This window comes from Epinephelus fuscoguttatus, linkage group LG15, assembly GCF_011397635.1.
Source record: "Epinephelus fuscoguttatus linkage group LG15, E.fuscoguttatus.final_Chr_v1".
NCBI lineage: Eukaryota > Metazoa > Chordata > Actinopteri > Perciformes > Serranidae > Epinephelus > Epinephelus fuscoguttatus.
Genome location: NC_064766.1, coordinates 22,951,144 through 22,973,799, shown reverse-complemented (window position 1 = coordinate 22,973,799; position 22,656 = coordinate 22,951,144). Strand labels below are relative to the sequence as shown.

Here is a 22,656-nt window from a genome sequence, read left to right as displayed (position 1 = left end):
CCACACACTCCCTCACTCTCACACTCTTCTCTGCGGCTTGCTACACTCGGCGCACCTTTTCTTGAGCTGTATTCGGGGTCGAAGGGGGAGCACACGCCCCTCGGATGACCGTCTGTTGCCATGGTGATGAATCACTGAAAGCGTGCGTCCTGCTCTGTCTGTCCACTGAGGAGAGAAAAATGTGACCTGATGCCGTGTCCTGATTCAACGTCCGCCTGTCTGCAGAGATGCAGCTGTGTGGCGAGCTAACTGTCCGTATCTGTCTGGTCAAACTGCTGCATGCCACTGGATGTGAGTCATACAGTCAGATAAGGAATGTTTATGGTCTTAAACTAATAATTAGCACATTTTTATGTCAAGGATTATTAACTTATATCCATGAAGCTTTTACTTTAAACAAACAGCCAGTTTCTGGACAGGCTTTTCTCCCATTTTGCATTTCCTGCCTCAGAAGCAGGGATTAATATGTAAATAGAAGATTTGGGTAGTTAGTATGACCAGCAGTAGCTGCCCCGACTGAACAGACAAAGAAAAGAGTGCCGCAGTCTAAATGAGGTCACAGCACTGAACACACTAATGTTTAACAAGTGCAAAAACATCGCAACAATGAGCCAAGAAATGCTGATCTCATATAATACCACTTAAATACCATATAGCACTTAAAAAGGGCACCCACACGCTTTTTAAATGTTTTTTTAATAGAGACTGCTTCCTTTTTCTGTCTGCCTCAATTGTAATTTACTATTATTACAGTTTTTTTCCTTGAGAATGATTGATAAGATATACCTCTTGCCAACTACACAGCAGACTCCAGCTAAATGTAATGTATGCGGGGGTTTACACAGACCTTAAAGGGTTGTAATGGATTGGACCAATAAAATCTAAGACAGCTATTGTTATATATTGAAGCTTTTTCTGCTCTTAATGCTTAAACAGATTTGAAGTCAGCTGTTAGACCGGTAAAAAAAAAAAAAAAGGTACGTAAGCAGATTGGAATTGAAGAGATGCTTTAAATTCAGACCTCTGGTGCATTATTGCAGTTTGTTTAATTCAGGAGCAGGCTTATGAATTAGTTAGATAAGAGGTGCAGCTTTTCTTTTATCCCTGGACTTGTGGGTGTAAGCCTGCAGGGAGACTCGCTCCAGGAGGACGCTCGTATCTCGAGCACAAATGTGCTGAAGACTGTAGCGCCAGTGGATCAGTGTGTCAGGGCCAAGTCAAGCTTTTAAAATCGCACTTGGTGTAAAACACAGATCTGCCCAATATACCACCTCGTACTTGTGTGAACAGGCAGAAGGAGACGATGGGTCTTTTTCTGCTGAACTTTTAGCCTTCAGACACATAAGCACCCGAGCTGTATGAGTAAACACACACAAAACTGTCTCAAGGGAATACTCGGGGTGTTTATTTTTCAAGTGTGCGCTCAAAATGCCACTGCTAATTTCTCAGGGGAAAACTAAAATACAAATCAAACTTTGTGAATGTCTAAAAGTAACGCTGGGTTCACATTTGATGCAGAAATGCTTCAAAGTCAGCCAATTTTCCATGGAGCGTTGCCCACTTGTTTTCGGCGCCCATGTTAACCGATTGGACTGTTCACATTGGACACAGTGCTGCGCCAAGTGTCCTGGACAGCTTGCGATCTGCAGTGTTTCAGTGTCTGGTTTTCCAAGAGCTGCAGGCAAATTTGAGAAGAAAAAACACTGATATGTATTTTAACTATATAAAGGCTATATTAGGTATCATATAAATGATAAATGATAGAATATGCTCCCCCTGCTTCCACATATTTGTAAGTTGTGTCAAAGCCAAGAGTGAGAGTTAGGTCAGTAACTAAATACATTTAATATTTCCACAAGTATTTCTCAAATCCAAGTAGTAGTAGTAGTTGAGTAGATGCTGTAGGGTGAGAATAGAAAGGGCCCTAAGCTGCCTTCCAGTGAACATTTAAACACTGAAGTCTTCACAGTTACAAGACTCCTGAAGGTTTCTCTTGGTCTACGTCAGGCATATTTGACAGCCCTCACGCCGATCAGTTCTATGTACAAATAAATACAATTTACAAAAACCTGAAGAAGAAAATCATGTGAATAACTGACATTTTGCCACAATAAATCCTTCAAACCTGCTGAGCGATTGTATCTCCATCTCTGAACCCCACAACCCACCAGTTTGTTTGAAAGGCATATTTTCTCTTAAAAAATAAATAAATCAATTAAAATTTCACCATTTATCACTGACAGACACTGTTAAAACAGAAATTGTTATCTTCGGATTTTTAAATTTCCAATGATCCATGAATGCATCATGTGTGACGAACAGTTCTTTCAAGGAAACGTAGCCATATCTAAGCTTCAAAATCACTTTTTTCTAAATGTCTCATTTAAAATTTAGCCAAAAATAAACCATTGACACCAACCATTTCTGTAAAAAATATTGCTGAGACCAGCGGCCGTTAGTGATGACCAAATGAAGCCTCATGAAGCATTTTCTTGATTTTCTGAGCCCACTAGGTGGCGCTTTTTGTTCAACAAAAGGTTGAAAGCACACTGAATTGCCATTCTTTGAGCCTCTCGCTTTAAACCATGAGTGCCATCTAGTGGGCTCAGAAAATAAAGAAAAAGCTTCTTGGGGCTTCATTTGGCCATCGCTAGCGGTTGTGATGAAAATTCAGTCAAACTTTGACAGCAGACAGGACAGAGGTTGTAGGTAGAGGTTGTGTAATAAACTCCTTGTTATCTCTTAAGAACACCATTTCCCAGCAGCCCTAGCTTGATCATGTGTGACTTTATGGTTGCGTTAGTCTGTGCCAACCTCCAAAGCAGCAAGCAAGAAGTTCCTCTATTCCCTTTATGAAGACTGGTGCGCGTTTATATGAACAAACCACACACACACACACACACACACACACACACACATACATACATACATACATACATACATACATACATACATACATATATATATATATATATATATATATATATATATATATATATACATATATACATATATGTATATGTCCTGATATTTCCAACACATCCTACCCAACTATTTTAAATACTGCTGTCCCTTCCTGGTTGTGGTAAATAAAGACCATTGTTGAGTCCCTGGATTGCCAGTGTATTCCTTCTAAACAAGGACGAATCAGGTGCTGCACGTTCCCACCAGCTGCTAGATGCACCCTGCGCTTAACAGGTTGTACTAATGTAAAAATAGTTAATGTAAATTGCGATGTAGAGAAATAGAAGTTTTGAAAGTGTGGTGGCGTGTTGAGTCAAGTGTAAATACATAATAAGAAGGGAGATGTCCAACCCCACCAGGCCCTTTGCTTTCTGAAAATGTGGCCCGTTGAACAATATACACTGAACAAAAATATAAACACAACACTTTTGTTTTTGCTCCCATTTTTCATGAGCTGAACTCAAAGATCTAAAACATTTTCTATTCACACAAAAGACCATTTCTCACAAATATTGTTCACAAATCTGTCTAAATCTGTGTTAGTGAGCACTTCTCCTTTGCCAAGATAATCCATCCCACCTCACAGGTGTGGCATATCAAGATGCTGATTAGACAGCATGAATATTGCACAGGTGTGCCTTAGGCTGGCCACAATAAAAGGCCACTCTGAAATGTGCAGTTTTGCTTTATTGGGGGAGTCTGGAGGGGGGATCAGAAAACCAGTCAGTATCTGGTGTGACCACCATTTGCCTCACGCAGTGCAAAACATCTCCTTCGCATCGAGTTGATCAGGTTGTTGATTGTGGCCTGTTGGTGCTGGTCCAATCCTCTTCAATGGCTGTGCGAAGTTGCTGGATATTGGCAGGAACTGGAACACGCTGTCGTATACACTGATCCAGAGCATCCCAAACACGCTCAGTGGGTGACATGTCTGGTGAGTATGCTGGCCATGCAAGAACTGGGATGTTTTCAGCTTCCAGGATTTGTGTACAGATCCTTGCAACATGGGGCCGTGCATTATCATGCTGCAACATGAGGTGATGGTCGTGGATGAATGGCACAACAGTGGGCCTCAGGATCTCGTCACAGTATCTCTGTACATTCAAAATGCCTTCAATAAAATGCACCTGTGTTCATTGTCCATAACATACGCCTGCCCATACCATAACCCCACCACCACCATGGGCCACTTGATCCACAACGTTGACATCAGCAAACCGCTCACCCACATGATGCCACACTTGTCTGCCATCTGCCCTGAACAGTGAAAACCGTGATTCATCCGTGAAGAGAACACCTCTCCAACGTGCCAGACGCCATCGAATGTGAGCATTTGCCCACTCAAGTCGTTTACGACGACGAACTGCAGTCAGGTCGAGACCCCGATGAGGACGACGAGCATGCAGATGAGCTTCCCTGAGACGGTTTCTGACAGTTTGTGCAGAAATTCTTTGGTTATGCAAACCGATTGTTGCAGCAGCTGTCCGGGTGGCTGGTCTCAGACGATCTTGGAAGTGAACATGCTGGATGTGGAGGTCCTGGGCTGGTGTGGTTGCACGTGGTCTGCAGTTGTGAGGCCGGTTGGATGTACTGCCAAATTGTCTGAAATGCCTTTGGAGACGGCTTACAGTAGAGAAATGAACATTCAATTCACGGGCAACAGCTCTGGTAGACATTCCTGCAGTCAGCATGCCAATTGCACACTCCCTCAAAACTTGAGACATCTGTGGCATTGTGCTGTGTGATAAAACTGAACATTTTAGAGTGGCCTTTTATTGTGGCCAGCCTAAGGCACACCTGTGCAATAATCATGCTGTCTAATCAGCATCTTGATATGCCACACCTGTGAGGTGGGATGGATTATCTTGGCAAAGGAGAAGTGCTCACTAACACAGATTTAGACAGATTTGTGAACAATATTTGTGAGGAAATGGTCTTTTGTGTATATGGAAAATGTTTTAGATCTTTGAGTTCAGCTCATGAAAATGGGAGCAAAAACAAAAGTGTTGCGTTTATATTTTTGTTCAGTGTAGTTGAACGATCCTGGTCTAGGTGACGGTTGTCAATATGAAACAGGTGACATGATAATATGTACGCTCTTTTAAATCTAAAAATTGATGCTAGTTATCACTGAAGTATAGTTTCATTGTCCCTCTACATGGTGACATTTGTTGTTGCTGAAGATAGTTATAGGATCAAATTCTTATAACAGATTGCTTTTCCATGTTGCACTCTGACCCAATCCAGCCAATAAATACAAGAGATTGTGGAAAAGTATTGAATTTTGGGAATGGAATATAAACACACACTCTGCTCTCCTGACCTCATCTGTCACTGCAGTACATTTCAAAATGTATCTCCAGCAGCAAACACATTATCTGTGCACTCTCTCTTGCTTTTTTCTCATTTAATTTTCCCGTCCTGTCTGATTCTAAATCTCCTTCACTGTTTGTCCTCTTTTAGTAACAGACAGCCCCGCCCCGCCTCCTCCGCCTCCTCCAGAGGACATGGGTGTGTTTGAGGAGCCCTCTCCCCCTCCTCCTCCTCCACCCGTGGACTATGAGGAAGAGGAGGCCGCAGTGGTTCATTACAGCGATCCCTACGCTGACGGAGACCCCCACTGGGCCCCCAAGGTTTATTTAGAGAAAGGTTAGTGACAGTTTTCCACTTTACTTGATCTTAAATATTAAAAAAAAAAACTATTTTAAGAGCAGGGCCATCTGCGCTGATGCCTTCACCTTGCACACACGCCGTTCACTGACAGTGGATGCATGGGGGTTGAGAAAAGTGTTAGCTTAGCAAAGACACAAAAAAGAGCTACCATCATACATACATAGATTCCTATTCTATGGGAAAGGCTGAATAACACTAACTGATCAGAGGCAGCGGTAGACCAGAAACTACTTGTGTTCTGCGAGGCAAAATTACTGTTTCTGTCAAAAGAGTCTGGTGGCTGTGGACAGGAGCAGCAGCAGAACATGTTTAAGCCACTTAAAAAAAGGACCAACCAAAAAACAACAACATCAGTTTAAGTGTACACTGTATTTAGATTATTTCATGGCTTCACCTTGCCATCTGACAGCTCTTTCCAAGGGGGAACTGAAGCCATTATATCGCTGTCTTCAAAGCCACCAGACTCCATTGAGAAAACCAGTAATTTTACCTCACAGCACACAGGAGTTGCTGGTCTACCGCCGACTTGCTTGTTTAGTTTGTTTATATCGTTGTGTGATTTTCGGCAGAGCTAATGTGGCATTCACAGTGACAATATGTGGGTTTATATGTAGCAGCAACATCATGTGGAAACCTGCGTCAGGTCATGTGGGAGAAAGTTTTCATAAGGGCTCAGGAAAATAGCATTTTGACGCTGAAAGATATGTACTTCGACCAAAATTTGAATTTTCAGATTTGAATACATAAGAAACACTACTGGAAAACTACAGAACGATGTAGGAACCTCATACTAACAATGGAGCTGCCCTGTAAATTTGGTTTGTAATGACAACTTTCTGTTATTTCTCCCAGTTGTGGCCATCTATGACTACAGCAAGGACAAGGAGGATGAGCTGTCCTTCATGGAGGGAGCCATCATCTACATAATCAAGAAAAACGATGACGGCTGGTTCGAAGGTGTCTGTAACGGCGTCACCGGACTCTTCCCAGGAAACTACGTCGAGTCGATCATGCACTATGCTGACTAAAATATTAAAAAAACACCCAGAATGGCACTGCAGTTTTGAACAGAGGTAAAACCGTGAAGATGTACAGATGTGTGCGGTCCAGCAACTGCAGCTCATACAGCCCCCATTTTTAATGAAGTGCCATGGTGGATTTACAAATGGTTTTTCTTTTGGGGGGGCTTGTGCTTGCACGGTTTTGTTATGCTCAAGAAAAAAATAAATAAAAAAAGATAAAAGTGTCGCACAAAGAAGGAGGATGCTGAAGCTTCAGACTGGGGTCTGTTAGTTTACACTGTGGACGAAAGGGAGGAGATAAAGGCCTTTATGCTGCCGCTGTTACATCGTGGTGGTCGGGTAGCACTTTTCAAACTGTAACAGTCACATTTTGCCTCACAAGAAATTACAGAATAATTTCAAAGAATGCCAAGTAAATCTAGATTTAGTGTTAATTGGTGTATGTGCAGCCAACATGTCCAGTATTTACAGTATGCAGTAGATCCAGACAGTGAAGTATTATTAGGATTTCATCAATAGATGAGGCAGTGTAGCATTCTTTAGATAAAATGCTGTGCAGACGCTCCTACCCGTTTATTTGCACTGTAGACCAGCAGACCAACCCTTCCCTCCTTTCAAAAACATCCATCTTACCTTATAGAAAAAAAATTAAAAGGACAAACAGACATCAACAAGTGCATTAGGACACGACTGAATGTTCAATGCCGTCGATGTCTGAATCACAAGATGTTAAAGGGGGAACAAAAGCAACCTTGAGTTGTGTATTGACTATGCTCTGTGTTGGTGGGGATGTATGGAAGACCATTTCCGCCAGAAAAAGACCCTGTGAGTCATTATGAGAAACTTTCTCAAAATAAAGTTATTGTCTTAAAAAATGTCTTAATATCTCAAAAAAAATTACTTAGTATCTTGAAATTATGAAGTAGTATCTCAAAATACCAAGGTAGTTTTGCATAATAATGACTTTGTAGTGGAAATAAGAGTCTCAAAAATAATGAGGTAGTATCTCAAAATAATGAGGCAGTATCTCAAAATGAGTTAGTATCTCAAAATAAGGAGGAAATATCTCAAGCTAACGAGGTGGTATCTTAAAATAATGAGGTAGCATCTCAAAATAATGATGTAGAGTCTCAGAATAATTCTTTAGTATCTCAAAATAATGAGTTTGAGTGTCAAGATAACAAGTTCATATTCCAAATAATGAATAAGTATCTCAAAATAACAAGGTAGTATCTCAAAATGAGGTAATATCTCAAAATAATAAATTAGATTCAAAATAATGAGATAGTATCTCAAAATAATGAGTTAGTATCTATAGTATAGCAAGTTAGCATTCCAAATAATGAATTAGTATCTCAAAATAATGAGGTAGTATCTCAAAATGAGGGAATATCTCAAAGATAATGAGGTTATATCTCATAATAAGTTGAATCCCAAAATAATGATTATCGAGTTATTATCTCAAAATATTGAATTAGTTTCTCAAGATAATGAGGTAATAGCTCAAAATAATGAGGTACGATCTCAAAGATAATGAGGTTATATCTCATAATAAGTTGAATCCCAAAATAATTAATTAGTATCTCAAAATAATTAATTAGTCTTTCAAAATAACAATGTAGTATCTCAAAAATAACAAGTTAGTATCTCAAAATGAGACTGTATGCTAAGATAATAAGTATCCCAAAATAATTAATTAGTATCTCAAAATAATGATGTAATATTTCAAAAAATATATGAAAACTTTTAAAAAGAGCTTAGCCTCTCAAAGTCATTGAGATATGCAAGTCATTATTTTGAGAAAGTTTCTCATCGTACTGACCGACAGGATCTTTTTCTTGGATCACACTGGCAGAAATGGGCTTCCACAGCTGATGCTGTTAAAAAGGGTGAACTGAGTGTATAGAATGCATTACAAAAAAAGACAAGTTTCTTCTTTCTGGTGGAGTTTCTTTCTGTTCTCTAACTTGTATATAAACTGTAACGTGAGACGCTGCCAGTACAGTACATTTGTCAGTTAGTGTGTTTCACCTGTGAGTTTCCATCAGCGTCAGTGGAGGTGATGCCAAGATTGGATGTTTTACATTTTGTTTCTTTTTTTTACTTGAATATTAATTTTATCCATCACTCACAGTGCCATTTTAACTTTATCGAGGGCAAAGTGGCCGTGTATAAACATTTATTTTTCTATGTTTCTATGTTTCAGTCACAACTATATCATTTTGATCACTATATTCGGTGATGCTGTCCAGCTACTGTAGCAGAGCTCTGAGATTGCTTCAAGATGTGAAGCAGAGGAAGGACTAACCTGTATGTTTCATGTTGTTTTCCATTGTGTCGGAATAGCTGCACTGATTAGTTATCAACAACTGTGATGACTTAATGATTTCCGTCATTGCTTTGATTTTTACACAAGAGTTGCGATCCAGAAGTATCAACTAACCTTTACACTTGTTCTTTCAGTGGTTGCTGGTGTGGTGCTTTACATTGGTGCTCAATAACCATAATCACCAACCCAAACAACCTCAAACCAAGACTGCGCTACAAACTGCAGAAATGTAACAAGGGAGTTTAGTCTCATTACTTTGTTCCAGAGGGTGAACATATATCAGATTCAATCACCTCTGCATTTTAGTGAATGTAGGCAACCCAGCGGTAATGTACTAAAGCTCGATTCAGTCTGCTGCTTACAGTATGTTTTGTCTGTCTACACACAGATAAACAGTCTGTGCTGCATATGAATGACACCTGCCAACTGCAGTGAAGGAATGAATTGCAATCCTGAGGTCTTAAAAACAGTGCCGATATATGAAGACTTCTCTTCTGATTTCTACTACTTTTGTAAAATAAGATGCCTGCTCTTGCAAAGTGATTGTTGGTGCAAGTGATGCCGGGTTCAGACTACACGACATGTTTGCCCGTCCTGACGGTCACTATGTCAGATGAGGTGACTACAGAGTCATAAAATCTTGCCTGGCGTGACAGACTACAAGTTAGTCCACGACCAGTCATCTTACATGACGTTTGTGATGTCTAGTGTTCTTGTCCTATTATTACTAGTAGTACCTCAGTCCAGGCCCTTTGGCAAGCTGCCCGGCCTTGTCGCAAATGTTCCCAGTGGCCACTTGCGGTATTGCAGCCATAAAAGCTTTTTTCCCCCCATAGACCACCATTGTAAAAGACAAGTCTGTAAAGCTGTTGACAGGACACCTCAAACTACAAACAAGGTCAAGTACGACTTTTTATATTCTGAATTTTTGAGCCATGCTGGTTTTATATTTGTAAAACTTTCCTCAAGCCAAGAAAAGCGATTTAAAAATCTGTCGTCATCACAGTGTAAACTCTATGAGCCAAGCAGGAACTTGTGGGCGCGGCCAACAGGAGAATCACTACTGTGCATATTCAGTGGGCCATATACAACAGAAGGCAGGTGTACGTGCCAGGCGAGCAATTCCAGTGGAATGAATAGGTGCCATCTCAGTGTCTGGTATTTAGGTATTATTAATATCTATGTTTCAGTCACTGTGGCTGTTCATGTCCCAGCCAAACTGTTTTTGTAGTAAGGAAAAAGTGCCGTCAGATGACAGGAGCTATATTTGAAGTACCGTGCAAGTGACTGAATTCTCCGCAACAAATTCCTGCAAGTGTTTCACAATAAAAGCCTGTTTAGAAAATGAAGGGATTCTCTCCACCGAAGCGATGAGGGGCTTTTAATTTCAAATGGATACAGGAAGTGTTGAGTTTGAAATGACAGCATGATGCGTTAAATTTAACAGGGCAAACAGGAAGGGATTAAAAGTAGAAACATACAGAGGGCATGAGAAATAAAGGCCTGTGTCTAATGAAGTTTCAAATAAAGTTGGTACCCTCTGTAGTTGTTGTAAGTAAAGGTTTAGACACCATTTGGGATTATCATGGCGAATTAGCACTCTTTGCTAGCTTGATGCTAACCGCAGTACTCATCAGGCTGCTGAAGTGTCGCTGCTGTTTCATGCCAGCATTTTTCCTTTTTTACTCTGTGTGGTAGCATCTCAAGAGGACATATCCAAAAGGTTGGGGTATTGTTGCCTCACAATTGTCTACAGTGGCACATCGCTGTGTTCTTATTGGTCAAAGTGATGGCTGTGATGGAAAGAGTCGTGGAAGAAGAAAGAAAAAGAAAATCAAACATGCTAGTCTTTCTGTTGGAACGTTGTGAGGTGTCCCAGACAAGGCGTTGGTTGTTGTCGACTATGACACACTACACAGGATAAAACGATTTATTATCGCAAACGTCACTCACTGTCGTTCACGATCTGAGCTGACACCGAAGGACAGCTGCGTCAGGCTAAAATCGGGCTGATATCCTGTAGTCTGAACCCTGCATTAAAACCCGCTGTCAGATACCACTGAAGCTAATGTTTATCTCAGATGTTTGTAACAAGTCACATAAACAAACATAATCATATGTACTTTGGGAATAATGGGCATTGAACACAAACTTTTATTTTGAAATGACACAGACTTCCTAATGTTGTGAGGGGGATTTTATCCAGCGGTAACATTTTCAGGTTTCCACACAGATCAGAAAAGACAACGACTCGGTCATATGAACAGTATTCATTGTGCATGAAAGTATCGTCATTACAGTGAATGATTTGCCACTACATCCCATTCTTGATTGTATTTTTTCCATCATGAGGTAATTTTTTGTGAGAAAACAACTTTTTCTACCTAACGTATTTCTAGCTTTGCATTCAACTTGTTTTTGTGTGTCGGAGACTGCTGAGGAAGGCTCGCTAGCAGTTTGTATGTAAAGGATTTATTTATACTTTTTCATAGAGAAATCATGAGACAACCACTGACGTGCAGAACTTTGTAATGTTTACCACTTAACGTCTAGCATTTCAGGGCATCACAGGTCAAGGCGCCTTTCTTTGATGTGTTTTCTTAATGATGAAACGGGGGGGAAAAAAATCAGTAACTTAAATGTTCATGGGAACAGAATCCAATATTTGTCTTCTCCTCTCAGTTTGTACATATGATGTGTTCATTGAAATTTATGTACAGTCTTTTTGTAATAAACAACTCATTGAAACAATGAACACAGCTGTGTGTTTTGTGTGTCGTAAAGTTTGAGAGATTTATTTCACATAAAACATCATAAAATACACATAATACTGCTTCACCTGGCCATCACTAGCTCACTGGGTAGAGTGTGTACCATTAAAAGGGACCAATAAAGGACAGTATGGATCTTCTCAAGTGGGGTTGTATGAGGTGCTCATCCATAGTCAGTGTATTACCTACAGTAGATGTCAGTCAGCACGCTCCCAGTCTGGAGAAGCAGGCAAGAGTAACACCATGGAAGCTAAGCTACGTACTGCTATTGATGGGGGCCGCAGTGTACGCTATCTTGAGAATATTTTCAGCACTTAACCCTCCCGTCAGACAGCGATTTCTGACGAGGAGCTGAAGCTGTTACATGGCTCTCTTCAAAGCCAGACTCCTTTGGGAAAAACAGTAATTTAGCATGGCTGAACACAGGAGCTGCTGGTCTACTGCTGCCTCGATCATTTAGGGTGTTTTCATATCAGGTCCGATTAATGCCCTCCATGCCCGAGTACAATTTACCACCCTCCACTCCACTCTCACATTAGCAATGTTGTTCCCTTCCCAAGTACACTTGCCTTATCATCTGCATGACATTTTTTCTAAGCTACAGTGAAGAAAAGTTTGTTGCAGACAACACTACTACCTTGGGGATCATCATCTGCGGGGGCCTGTGGAGTAGTGATGGCCAAATGAAGCCTCATGAAGCATTTTCTGTATTTTCTGAGCCCACTAGATGGCGCTCATGGTTTAAAGAAGAGAGGCTCAAAGAATGGTGGCAATTCAGTGTGTTTTCAACCTTTTGCTCAGAAAATTAAGAAAATGCTTCATGAGGCTTCATTTGGCCATCACTACCTGTGGAGTAGGCAAAGCTTTGCTCTTGCAGTTTGATACAGAGGCATTAGCATTATATTCTTCTCAAGATGGTGCTGCACTAGTGGCAGCTTGTCTCGTCCTGTCTCATCTTGTCTCTTCTCTTGACTGTTTTATAACCGGTAAAAACTCCTTGCAGTTGTGTCAAATAACAGCCTGCTTCCGAGTTTTGGTATAGTTGGTGTTTACACCTGAGGGGTAATGTAGGAGAGTACACATTAACCATACTTGAGACCACCTGGGCTGGACTACAGTACACAGTATTCTCTCTAATTAGGGGAAATGTACTTTGGGGTCAAGTGTACGCCTATCCATGCCTGGGTCCCTGATGTGAAAGCCCTCTTAGTTTGTTTATGTTATTGTGTGTCTTGTCAGCAAGAGTCGGTTTGGATTTACCAAAGTCATACAGTAACACAGACTAACTGATGGAGGCAGCAGTAGACAAGCAGCTCCCGTCTTCAGCAAGCTGAAATGACTGTTTTTGTCAGTGGAGTCAGGTGGCTCTGACGAGAGCATAGTTGGGCAGGTGAGGCCATTCACGGCTTCCTCGTCAGAAAGGGCTGTCTGACGGTAAGGTAGAGCAGTGAAAATATTCTGATTATGAGGTGCAATTAAACTGATTTTTTTAGGTGGCTAAAAATATGTTTTGCTGCTGCCCCCATCCACAGCAGTACATTGCTGAGCTTCCATGGATGCACTCCAGCCTGCTTCTCCAAACTGAGGATTGTGCCGACCACCATCTACTATAGGTAACTTATGGACTATGGATAAGAACTCATCACAGTGGTGCAGTTTTGAGTCTGGCCCTTTGCTGCATGTCATCTGCCCTTTCACTCCCCTGCCTTTATTGCCTCTCTACGTCACTATAATAATAAAAAAAAATCTTTAAAAAAACTATACACAGGTGCAAATACAGAATCCATTTAATCACCAAAGAAGTAAAACAAAAGGACATCACTCAGTTAATTTGTGCAAGTTCCCTGCTATGAGACTATTTGCTGGCTGTTTCTTTATAGCCTGCTTTTAATTCCTCATTGCTTCAATTATTTTCAGAGATATTAGAAGTTTATTCCATTCAATTGTGTTTAAAAGTAGTTTGAAAATATTTGCCCACTAAACTCTTGAATCTCAAAAGGATTAAATCGGTTGCCTCTGATTGTCTCTGGAAGCTGTAATAAATATGCTGAATCAAGATGAATAGAAAGAGGTAACTTTAACACAACCCTGATATACATGTGTTGGTACTCTGGACCTATTTTTGATGCACTGCGGTGTACTATCACACCAGGAGGTGGCAGCACAGTCAAAGTGGCATTGAATTAATACTATGACTAGTGTCTCTAGTGTTGATCTGTGCAACATCTCTGTCTTTCTTATCAAGGATTTAGACCAGTTATGGCCTCCCCTGATAGATATTTACTGTACATCCTCAATAGTTCTGTGTCCTTTACTAAAATAATTTCTACCTTTACCTTAATTTTTAGGGTCTTTCCTAGCTGCTTGAACAGGTGCAAAAAATTTATATGTTGCAGGGACTTTATCCAAAACCAAATAAATAGTATTATACATCTGAGAATAAGTAAAAGCTTTTTAATTTTCTTTGCATCATGGTCTTGTAACACTACTACTACATGTTTGTGCATTACTGACATCATATTATTGGTTGGATATTTGTCCAGACGTGTGCATATGGGAGGCTAAATGGGCTAAATCCGGCTAACTGAAGTTAACCGTGATGCACATCAGAAGGTGAAGATGTGTCTCAAACTTGTGTGTGTCCAGGAGGAGGAGGAGGAGGGATGAAGTCAGGTGGTGGCTCATCTTCAACATTTGTGATTTTGGGTGGAGCTGGACCCAGACGTGGGCTGCTCTGAGGGGCATTAATGTTACATCTGTCTGTAAAGACAATTAAATTAGGTTTAATTACAGAAATGTGGATTTTAGTAGTGCTATTCCTGTTCTGTATTTTTGCTTTAAGTTCCTGGTTTCCTACAGTTTTCTCCACTGCTGTTGGTCAAAAGCAGCAGTGCTCTGACCTGGGCCAGTATGTAGAGGGTAAAATTTTGATTTTAAAGGAATACTTCACCTACAAAATACATTGCAAACATTTTATAATGCTTCCATCGAGAGTTCTAACCTCATATGCTAACTATTTGCTTCTGTAACTCATTAAAGATTATTTTGAATAAGACCTTAAATTACATATAATAACACACCACCTTTGTGGGCCTGCTGTTGGCTTATTCAGGGCTTGAAGGAGACATTTTGTGGAGACATGATCATAGTTTTTTTATACACCGGCCCTGTTCTAACCTGTAGACTCACCTTTATGTGCAGCAGAGTGGAGAGTTTGAAAACTGGAGGTTCTCTTCAGTGCAGCCTGGTAGTTCTTATACAGGGCAGTCCCATACTGAACACACAGACAGAGGGCACACACACACACACACACACACACACACACACACACACATATATATATTCAAACTCTCTGCCATCACTGCTCACATTAAAGAGATTTGTGTTACAGACAGTGTCTAGTCTGACCTTGGCTATTCTGATGGAGTTCACCCAAAGCAACATCGCGTGTTCGTTGTCACAGCACAGGAACTTGATGTAGTGCGACTCTTTCTGGATGCGGGGATGCTGGGAAAAAAGTTCAGGCAGAGAGAGCAGAGATGTTAAAGGGGCACTACTATGATTGAGTATTGTGTTACACCATCCAGACAGCAGCAGTACTCATGGTGCAGAAAAATGGGGTTTTAATAGTGATGGCCAAATGAAGCCTCATGAAGCATTTTCTTTATTTTCTGAGCCCACTAGATGGCACTCCTGGTTTAAAGAGAGAGGCTCAAAGAATAGAAATTCAGTGTGCTTTCAACCTTTTGTTGAACAAAAAGCGCCATCGAGTGGGCTAAGAAAATATAGAAAATGCTCCATGAGGCTTCATTTGGCCATCACCAAGTTTTATTAACTTCACCAGCAGGACTGAGCAAAAACATACACTCTGTAGCAGCACCAGGCGCACACACACACAAACACTCACATTCATCTCAACATGGGCCAAACTGAACAACGCTCTCCTATGTCCTATTATTTGTGTCATTTCACTATATTCTCTGAAGACTTCTGACTTTTATCTACTGAAAACACTCCATTTACATTATTCAAATGCCACAACTGAAGTCCTAATCATCTAGCTTATGACACAAAATTTCAGTTACAGTTGCACTTCCATAAAATCAGAGGACTTGAGAGACATACTGAAAAAAAGAAGAGTCAAAAGTGATGCAGCACAGGGCAAGATATCCTGACTTTAACTCGCTTAAGCAGCAGCCACCTTTTACAGTGCAGGTTTTTAAAAAGTCCAGCTACTGTGTGTGTGTGTGTGTGTGTGTGTGTGGACATGTAAAATGGAGTGCTTGGGAAACGATGATGTCATCTCCTCAATTCATATATGCCTGTTTTTGCTTTGTGTGATGAGCATACGCCAGAAACAACATTTTGTTAGAGCTGCTTGGTCTACTGATTACTTTACATTTAAACTTTGTACTGCTGCACCACTTCATGGATGAACAGAGGCGTCTGCTGCACCCAGGGCTTTTGCTCCGCCTCAGCACCCGTGGTTTAAAGTCCGCCAGAAGTTACTGTTTTGGATCAAGACCGGTTGAAATGGTTGATGGTGGGAAACTTTCCAGAGGGGGACTGTTGTCTATGAGGAGTGGAAGGAAAACTTTTGCATGTCCAGAGCATCACTCGTATGCTTGAATGAGCTCCTTTGGGTGATGTCACGGTGGACAAGCTCCAGAAATCCTGCATCCTTCACGTCCCATAATGCATCTCATTAGTGTCTTTTGGTACGTGTTCACGTCTTTCAAACTCCGCAGACTCTGTAATAAACATGTAGCCTCTAAAGCTTAAGCTTAGACTACCCTGATGACATTACTATGACATCACTGGGTTTATTTTGTCAGATTTTAAACAGGTGGAGTGCTCCTTTAAATACAAATGCTGACAGTTTATGCATCTGTAGTACACATGAGAGCCAGCAGAGGTCAGCCGACACCAAGCTGTTACTGCACTGTGGCTCATCAACACTGGCGTGACTGTTAAAGCAGGACCTGTTTTCACTCTTAATTATTCTAAATTAATTAAAAACAAATAGACAAAAATGGAGACCCTAGTTGTGACTATGTCATCACAAACTCTATACTGACTTGTTGTGTTCAGGTTCTCACGGTTAAGAAAGTCTTGTCTGACACAATGACAGGCAGTCCCAGGTCAAATGGACAAAACCAGTTGAGGTTTGTTGGTTATTTTTCAGTCACTTAACTTCCCCTCAACATGACTGAGCTGTTACCGTCAACAACACTATTTGTGTCTCCTGCTGACACTTGATCTTAATCTTAGTGTCAGGGTACAGATGTGTAGTGTCCTGCTCGTTATATTCAGCTTTCTTCTCAGTCTGTATGCTAATGTTTGATCGCAGCTGTTGTCATGTACAGAACACAGTGTGTGGATTCAGTGTTGTTTAACAAGCTGATGGGGATCATGTTCACTCGTGATATAACTCTCGACTCTTTGAAAAACAAAAACAAGTAACTGCAGGTCAGCTTCTGAGAACATCATGTATCCCTGCTAGGAATACCTAATACGACCCTGCATGCCCCCAAAATGAAACAACAGCACACAAACAAGCACCGGCAGCCCACATGTTGTTCCACTCTCTGCTCAGGCCTGCCTTTGGCCTGAATTAAAATGTCATTTACATGATAAAATACCACCAAAGGGCTGCAACCTCTGATTACACCACCAAGATGTTCACCTCTAAACAACTGACTTCTTCCCTGCTTTTTGTTCTCTTCTCCTCCCCATCCCATTTCTCTCCCTCTAGTCTCAAATGCACTGATAGTCTAAACTGCATGGGACTCCTATTAGGCGTAAACATAGTATGGTCGTAGTAGTAGTAAAGTAGAAATAGTAAACATACTCCTAAAGTCCCTCAGGTGCTCAAAACAGCTTTATTTAAACCAGGATAAACTGTTGGCACTGTACATTTCTGCAAACCACAGATACATTCAGATACATTACATTTGTATGTCTCATACACATCATACCAACATTTCCAAAGTGATGTGGTTCAGATTACATTTATGAGCTAAGTTTCTCAGCAGGAGGTGGAGGGGACGGTGGATGGTATGACACCCAGGTGAGCTGTCTGCTAAGCAGCAGACAATTGTTAAGACCAACAAACAACAAAACAGGGCATTTTTGACAACATGTCGGGAAATTTTCTGCTGTGTTTGTGAGGCATTGAAACAGTTTTTTCTTTCTTTTTTAACTACACATCAGGACATTTTTAGCCTCTTCTGTGGTTACAAAACCAGGTATTTTTTAATGACATATTGAAACATTTTCTGCCGTGTACAGTACGTTGTGTCAAAACAGGATTTTTTTAAACTACCTGTTGGCACATTTTCAGCTTTGTTTGTTGCAACAAAAGGTATTTTTAACATCACGTCTGGACATTTTTCATCATGTTTGTTGTGTCAAGACTTTTGTTTTTTAAACTACATGTCAGGACATTTTCAGCTGTGTTTGTTGCAACAAAACCTGTTTTTTGATATTTTCAGCTGCGTTTCATGTGTCACAACAGAATATTTTCAACTAAACATCAAGACAATTTAAGCCTCTTTTGTTGCAACAAAACCAGGTATTTTTTAATGACAATTAATGATGGAACAATCATCTGCCATGTACGTTGTGTCAAAATGGGATTATTATTATTTTTTTTTAACTACGAGTTGACATATTTTCAGTCTTGTTTGTTGCAACAAAAGGTATTTTTAATGGCACGTCTGGACATTTTTCATCATGTTTGTTGTGTCAAGGCTTTTCAAATGTTTTATTTTTGTTTTAAACTACATGTTGGGGCATTTTCCGCTGTGTTTGCTGCATCAAAACATTTTTTTCGCTCTCTTTTTTTAAAAATACATGTCAGGGTGTTTTCAGCCTTGTTTGTTGCAACAAAACCAGGTATTTTTAAATGTCATATTGGGACATTTTCAGCCGTGTTTCTTGTGACAAAACGGGGCATTTTTAACAACACATTTCCAACTGTTTGTAGCAACCAAACCTGGTATTTTAAGCAAAAGCGTGATGTCCTCCTGAGCCTAACAAAGAGTTTCTTGTGCCTGAAGCTATCCACATGTTGACTACAAAGATGTCAAAACATTTGATTAAAAAACTAAAATGTAAAGACGCAGTTTCAACAAACCCACGACATATGAAACGTGCAAATTTAACACATCCATGGTTTGCAGATTGGTACAACGCCAACATTTACACTGCTGATTGGGTTGTTTAAACATATTGTAGACATGAGTTGAGGCATCTCTGACCATGTTTTAGTGAGACCAGCTACTTGTCAGAAAGAAAGAAAATCTTGTTTCAGTAGTTCCTCCATGTGTCTGCCATCACAACCTTTTTTGTTAATTCAGATGTTTCTAATTTCCTCACAGTGTCAATGATTGACATGTGATGCTGGAAAACACAGAAAGGTTTGAGTGCATGATGATGATCAAGATCCAGACACTTTTACAGCTCTAAATGAGTTGTCTGTGTTTGTGTTTGGGGGGTGGTGTTGAACAGAAAAATAAACGTTAAACAAAAGAAACCCTCAAGTATCTACATGTAAATGTATCTGACGGGCATCTGAAAGTCTAGTAGTTCCATATGAACATAAATTTATGTGGAAAAAAGGCTTCTTAAATGTCTGAATGGGACATTGTTTGAGTCTTCAAACATAAAAAACCACAGATGGTAGGTAGGATTTTTAAGAAAGAAAACATTTAGCAGTCGTCCCTCCCTGCAACATGAGCTACTTGTTATTTATTGTTTCAGACAACCTGTGATATCTCCCCTCCCTTCTCTTGTCAAACCAGGAATGCTTTTTTTCCAGTGACGCAGATTAAAATATCATAAAAGGGGGGAAGAAGACCTCGAGGTGGTTTAACAGTCCTTAGAATAAACATCCACTCAGTGGGTATATTACATACATGTGCTCTGTGACGCCTTTACCTCATTAAACTTTTATTGCACCTACCTTCAGCATGAAGCAGAAGTTGGTGGGAGCTCTGTATTTCTGCTTGTAGTTGTTGGTGGTGTAGATGTTGACTTTTTCAAAATGGACAAAGCAGGCGAGATCGCTGGAAGTCTGTCAGACAGACAAAAAAAATAAATCATAGGAAATTATGTTTGTGTATTTAGAGTCATTTATACACAAGACACGGTACTTGAATTTCTGGCATTTTAACTGTTTTACAGTGATATTTAGGAGGTAACATAAAGTGGAGTAAAGAGAGGAAATGTCAGTATTGTCTCAGGAGAGCTAGTTCATGAATGCAGGTATCAAAAAATAGGTGCTGTTTGGATCCAAAGATACAGTATATGAGACCAAAGAAAAGAGAGGTTAGACTTGTACTTTGCTTTGTGAGCAATAAGTCATAACCAAAACATAAAACGCACACTGCTTTGCAACAATTTAAAAGCCTTTAATAAATGGGCTCAGCGCCTACATGTCTCAGCTCCCACTCTTCATCAGGACGTAAAAAACAAGTGGCAGCTCACAGATACACCAAAGCTGGTGTCAGCTGCTGGGTAATCAGAGTCACTCAGGATAACTGTCACAGGTGCAGTCAATAGACTCGTTTGAGATGAACGGCACCTGGAAACGCACAGTTTCCAGCACAGTAAGTCACAGAAACACTCACGTCCTGTTAGATCTGATGCCGATTTAATAAAACGTTATCAGACTCATATCAGTTTGACCGCAGTCTCCAGTAGTAATTATGACAGAGTAGCCTCTAAAAATACTTTACAGGTGATCTGTAATTTTTGTTCATGGGTCAACCTCCATTTTACGTGAATCGTCATGTAAATCAGCATCATATCAGTTTGCTGCTGCAGAGCAGACCTGTCCCCTCAACTACATTTAAACTGAAAACATCAGCCTCAGTCAAATACAGAGGAAAGAAATGCAGCAGCTTTCATTAAAGATCAGTCAGATATAGTCAAAGCTTCACATCTGTACAGACATATTTTAAGAATCCTCACATCCCACCTACTGCAAGTCTCTGTGTTGCTACATACTTCAATAATTAAAACAGTCCAGTGTTAATATACAGTAGACTACCCTTAGTTGATGATGAATGTATATAGTCTCTTACGACCAGACGTCACCATCAGTCACACATGTTTTCTGTTCACAGCATAAACCTTCAGATCAGACAAATCAAATCTGAATCTCTGAAATTCAACAAAATGAAAAGTTTAAATAAAACATTATATTGTTGAGTCAACATCTAAACCAATCAGCTGTTAGATCAGGTGAGAGCAGGCGTTTCCCATCATGCCTTGGATCTTGCAGTCGGTGGAGAGCAACTGCATCCTCCTCGATCTTGTGACAATATCGTCAGAGCAAGCCAGGATGAAGTCATTGTGCTGCGATTGCCGGTGATCTTATCTGCGCAGGCCTGGCTCATCTGGAAGGAGTGTAATGATTGTTTGTGCACAACACACAGCCCACAAGGCATCAACATCTGCATGGTCAGCAAAGTCATCCTAAATTCACAAACGGTCACATAGAAAAACAGCCTAGATGGATAGATAACGGAAGGAGAACTTTTGCCTGTCAAGATCATCACTTGTGTATCTCAGTGAGCTCCTTCATGCTTATACTGAACGGGAAAAAATGGTGATGTCATAGTCAGGGCTGCAACTAATAACTTTGATTACTGATTTATCTGTCAATTATTTTCTTGATCAACTGCTTAACTGTTTGGTCTATGAGATGTCAGAAAATGGTGAATAATGTCGATCAGTGTTTTCCACTGCCCAAGATTTCGTCCCTAAATGTCTTGTTTTGTCCACAACCAAAGAGACTCAGTTAAGTGTCATATAGGAGGAAAGATACCAGAAAATATTCACATTTAAGAAGCTGGAATCAGAGAATTTTTACTTTATCTTCAAAAATAACTCAAAACAACTGATTGATTATCAAATTAGTTGCAGTTTAATTTTGTTCCAGTGTTGCACTGCGTCACAAAGCACACCTTAACTTGTTCCTCTGGTCCCGTTAAATTGGAACAGTCTAAACGCTGGCTGTTCTTCCATTTTGTCTTGGTTGTTTTTCAGTGAGTTGTGTAACAAATAAATGTTCTCAATCTAATTGTATGTTTGGCATTAAAACTTAAGACACTTCAAAGACGTGCAAGGCCATTTATCTTTCAAAGGAAGTTGACAATGGAGCTCCATGTTTTGTTTTTCTTTCTGTAGCATTGTAACATTCCTCTCATTTTTGTTTTTAAGCAGAAACACATCGTGTTCACACATTAAACCACACTGACAGAAATGCTGCTCTCCACTGGAAACTACAGCGTCAAGCTTCCTGGAAGAGGAAATGACCCGCAGATAACTTCTTTCTTTCTTTCTTTTTTTATTCATCTCGTACCTCTGTCCACTTGTCTTCCTCCATCTTTGACCTTTTCTCCACCTCTGATGATCACAGTGCCACATCAGGAGCTTTGTGTTTACATGTTAGTCTGGTAGTTACACGTACAGGTCCACTTCAGACTGCAGAAGAACTTCAGTTACGCTTTTTTTTCTGTCTGATTTGGCCGTTTCTCTTCCCCCTACCTAATGAACTGTCCTTTCCAAATCTTCCTCTGCTTCATTCTCGTGTCCTTGGCCTCAGATGATTCCTGCAGCTCTTTTATGTTTGCGATTTGCACATCTGCCTCGCACAGTTTCCCCTCCATCTATTTCTTCCTCTTGGATGATTTTTTCAGAGTTAGCCTGAAAGGGCGGTGTTTTTCTGCTCCGTCTCAGTGACACAACGACATGTTGCTCTTTAACAGCAGCGAGGCCTCAATTCACACTGTCCATCTTCATTTCTGTGGCACTTCTTCTTGCCTCTCTGCCTCTGCTACGCATGAGCGCTCAGATGTAACCCATCATAGACTTTACACAGAGAAAA

At 40.4% G+C, this 22,656-nt stretch overlaps 2 protein-coding genes across 6 annotated transcripts in view; one reads left to right on the top strand and one right to left on the bottom strand.

Moving 5' to 3' along the window:
• Nucleotides 1-9,593, top strand: part of LOC125901585 (abl interactor 1-like) — a 47,305-nt gene extending 37,712 nt beyond the window's left edge. For all 4 annotated transcript variants that reach the window (XM_049597301.1, XM_049597299.1, XM_049597302.1 and 1 more), the window contains 2 exons: nt 5,428-5,613; nt 6,490-9,593. In XM_049597301.1, the coding sequence (XP_049453258.1) occupies nt 5,428-5,613; nt 6,490-6,665 (362 nt within the window). In that variant the 3' untranslated portion in view covers nt 6,666-9,593. The remainder of the gene's footprint in view (nt 1-5,427; nt 5,614-6,489) is intronic.
• Nucleotides 1-22,656, bottom strand: part of LOC125901586 (amyloid beta A4 precursor protein-binding family B member 1-interacting protein-like) — an 80,906-nt gene that overhangs the window by 37,976 nt on the left and 20,274 nt on the right. Inside the window, exons 10-13 of one of the 2 annotated variants that reach the window (XM_049597304.1) lie at nt 19,726-19,836; nt 15,168-15,266; nt 14,949-15,033; nt 9,956-14,519 (exon numbers count right to left, since the gene is read on the bottom strand). In XM_049597304.1, the coding sequence (XP_049453261.1) occupies nt 14,386-14,519; nt 14,949-15,033; nt 15,168-15,266; nt 19,726-19,836 (429 nt within the window). In that variant the 3' untranslated portion in view covers nt 9,956-14,385. Of the gene's footprint in view, nt 1-9,955; nt 14,520-14,948; nt 15,034-15,167; nt 15,267-19,725; nt 19,837-22,656 lie in introns of those variants that run through there. The other variant, XM_049597305.1, reaches the window with a different exon arrangement.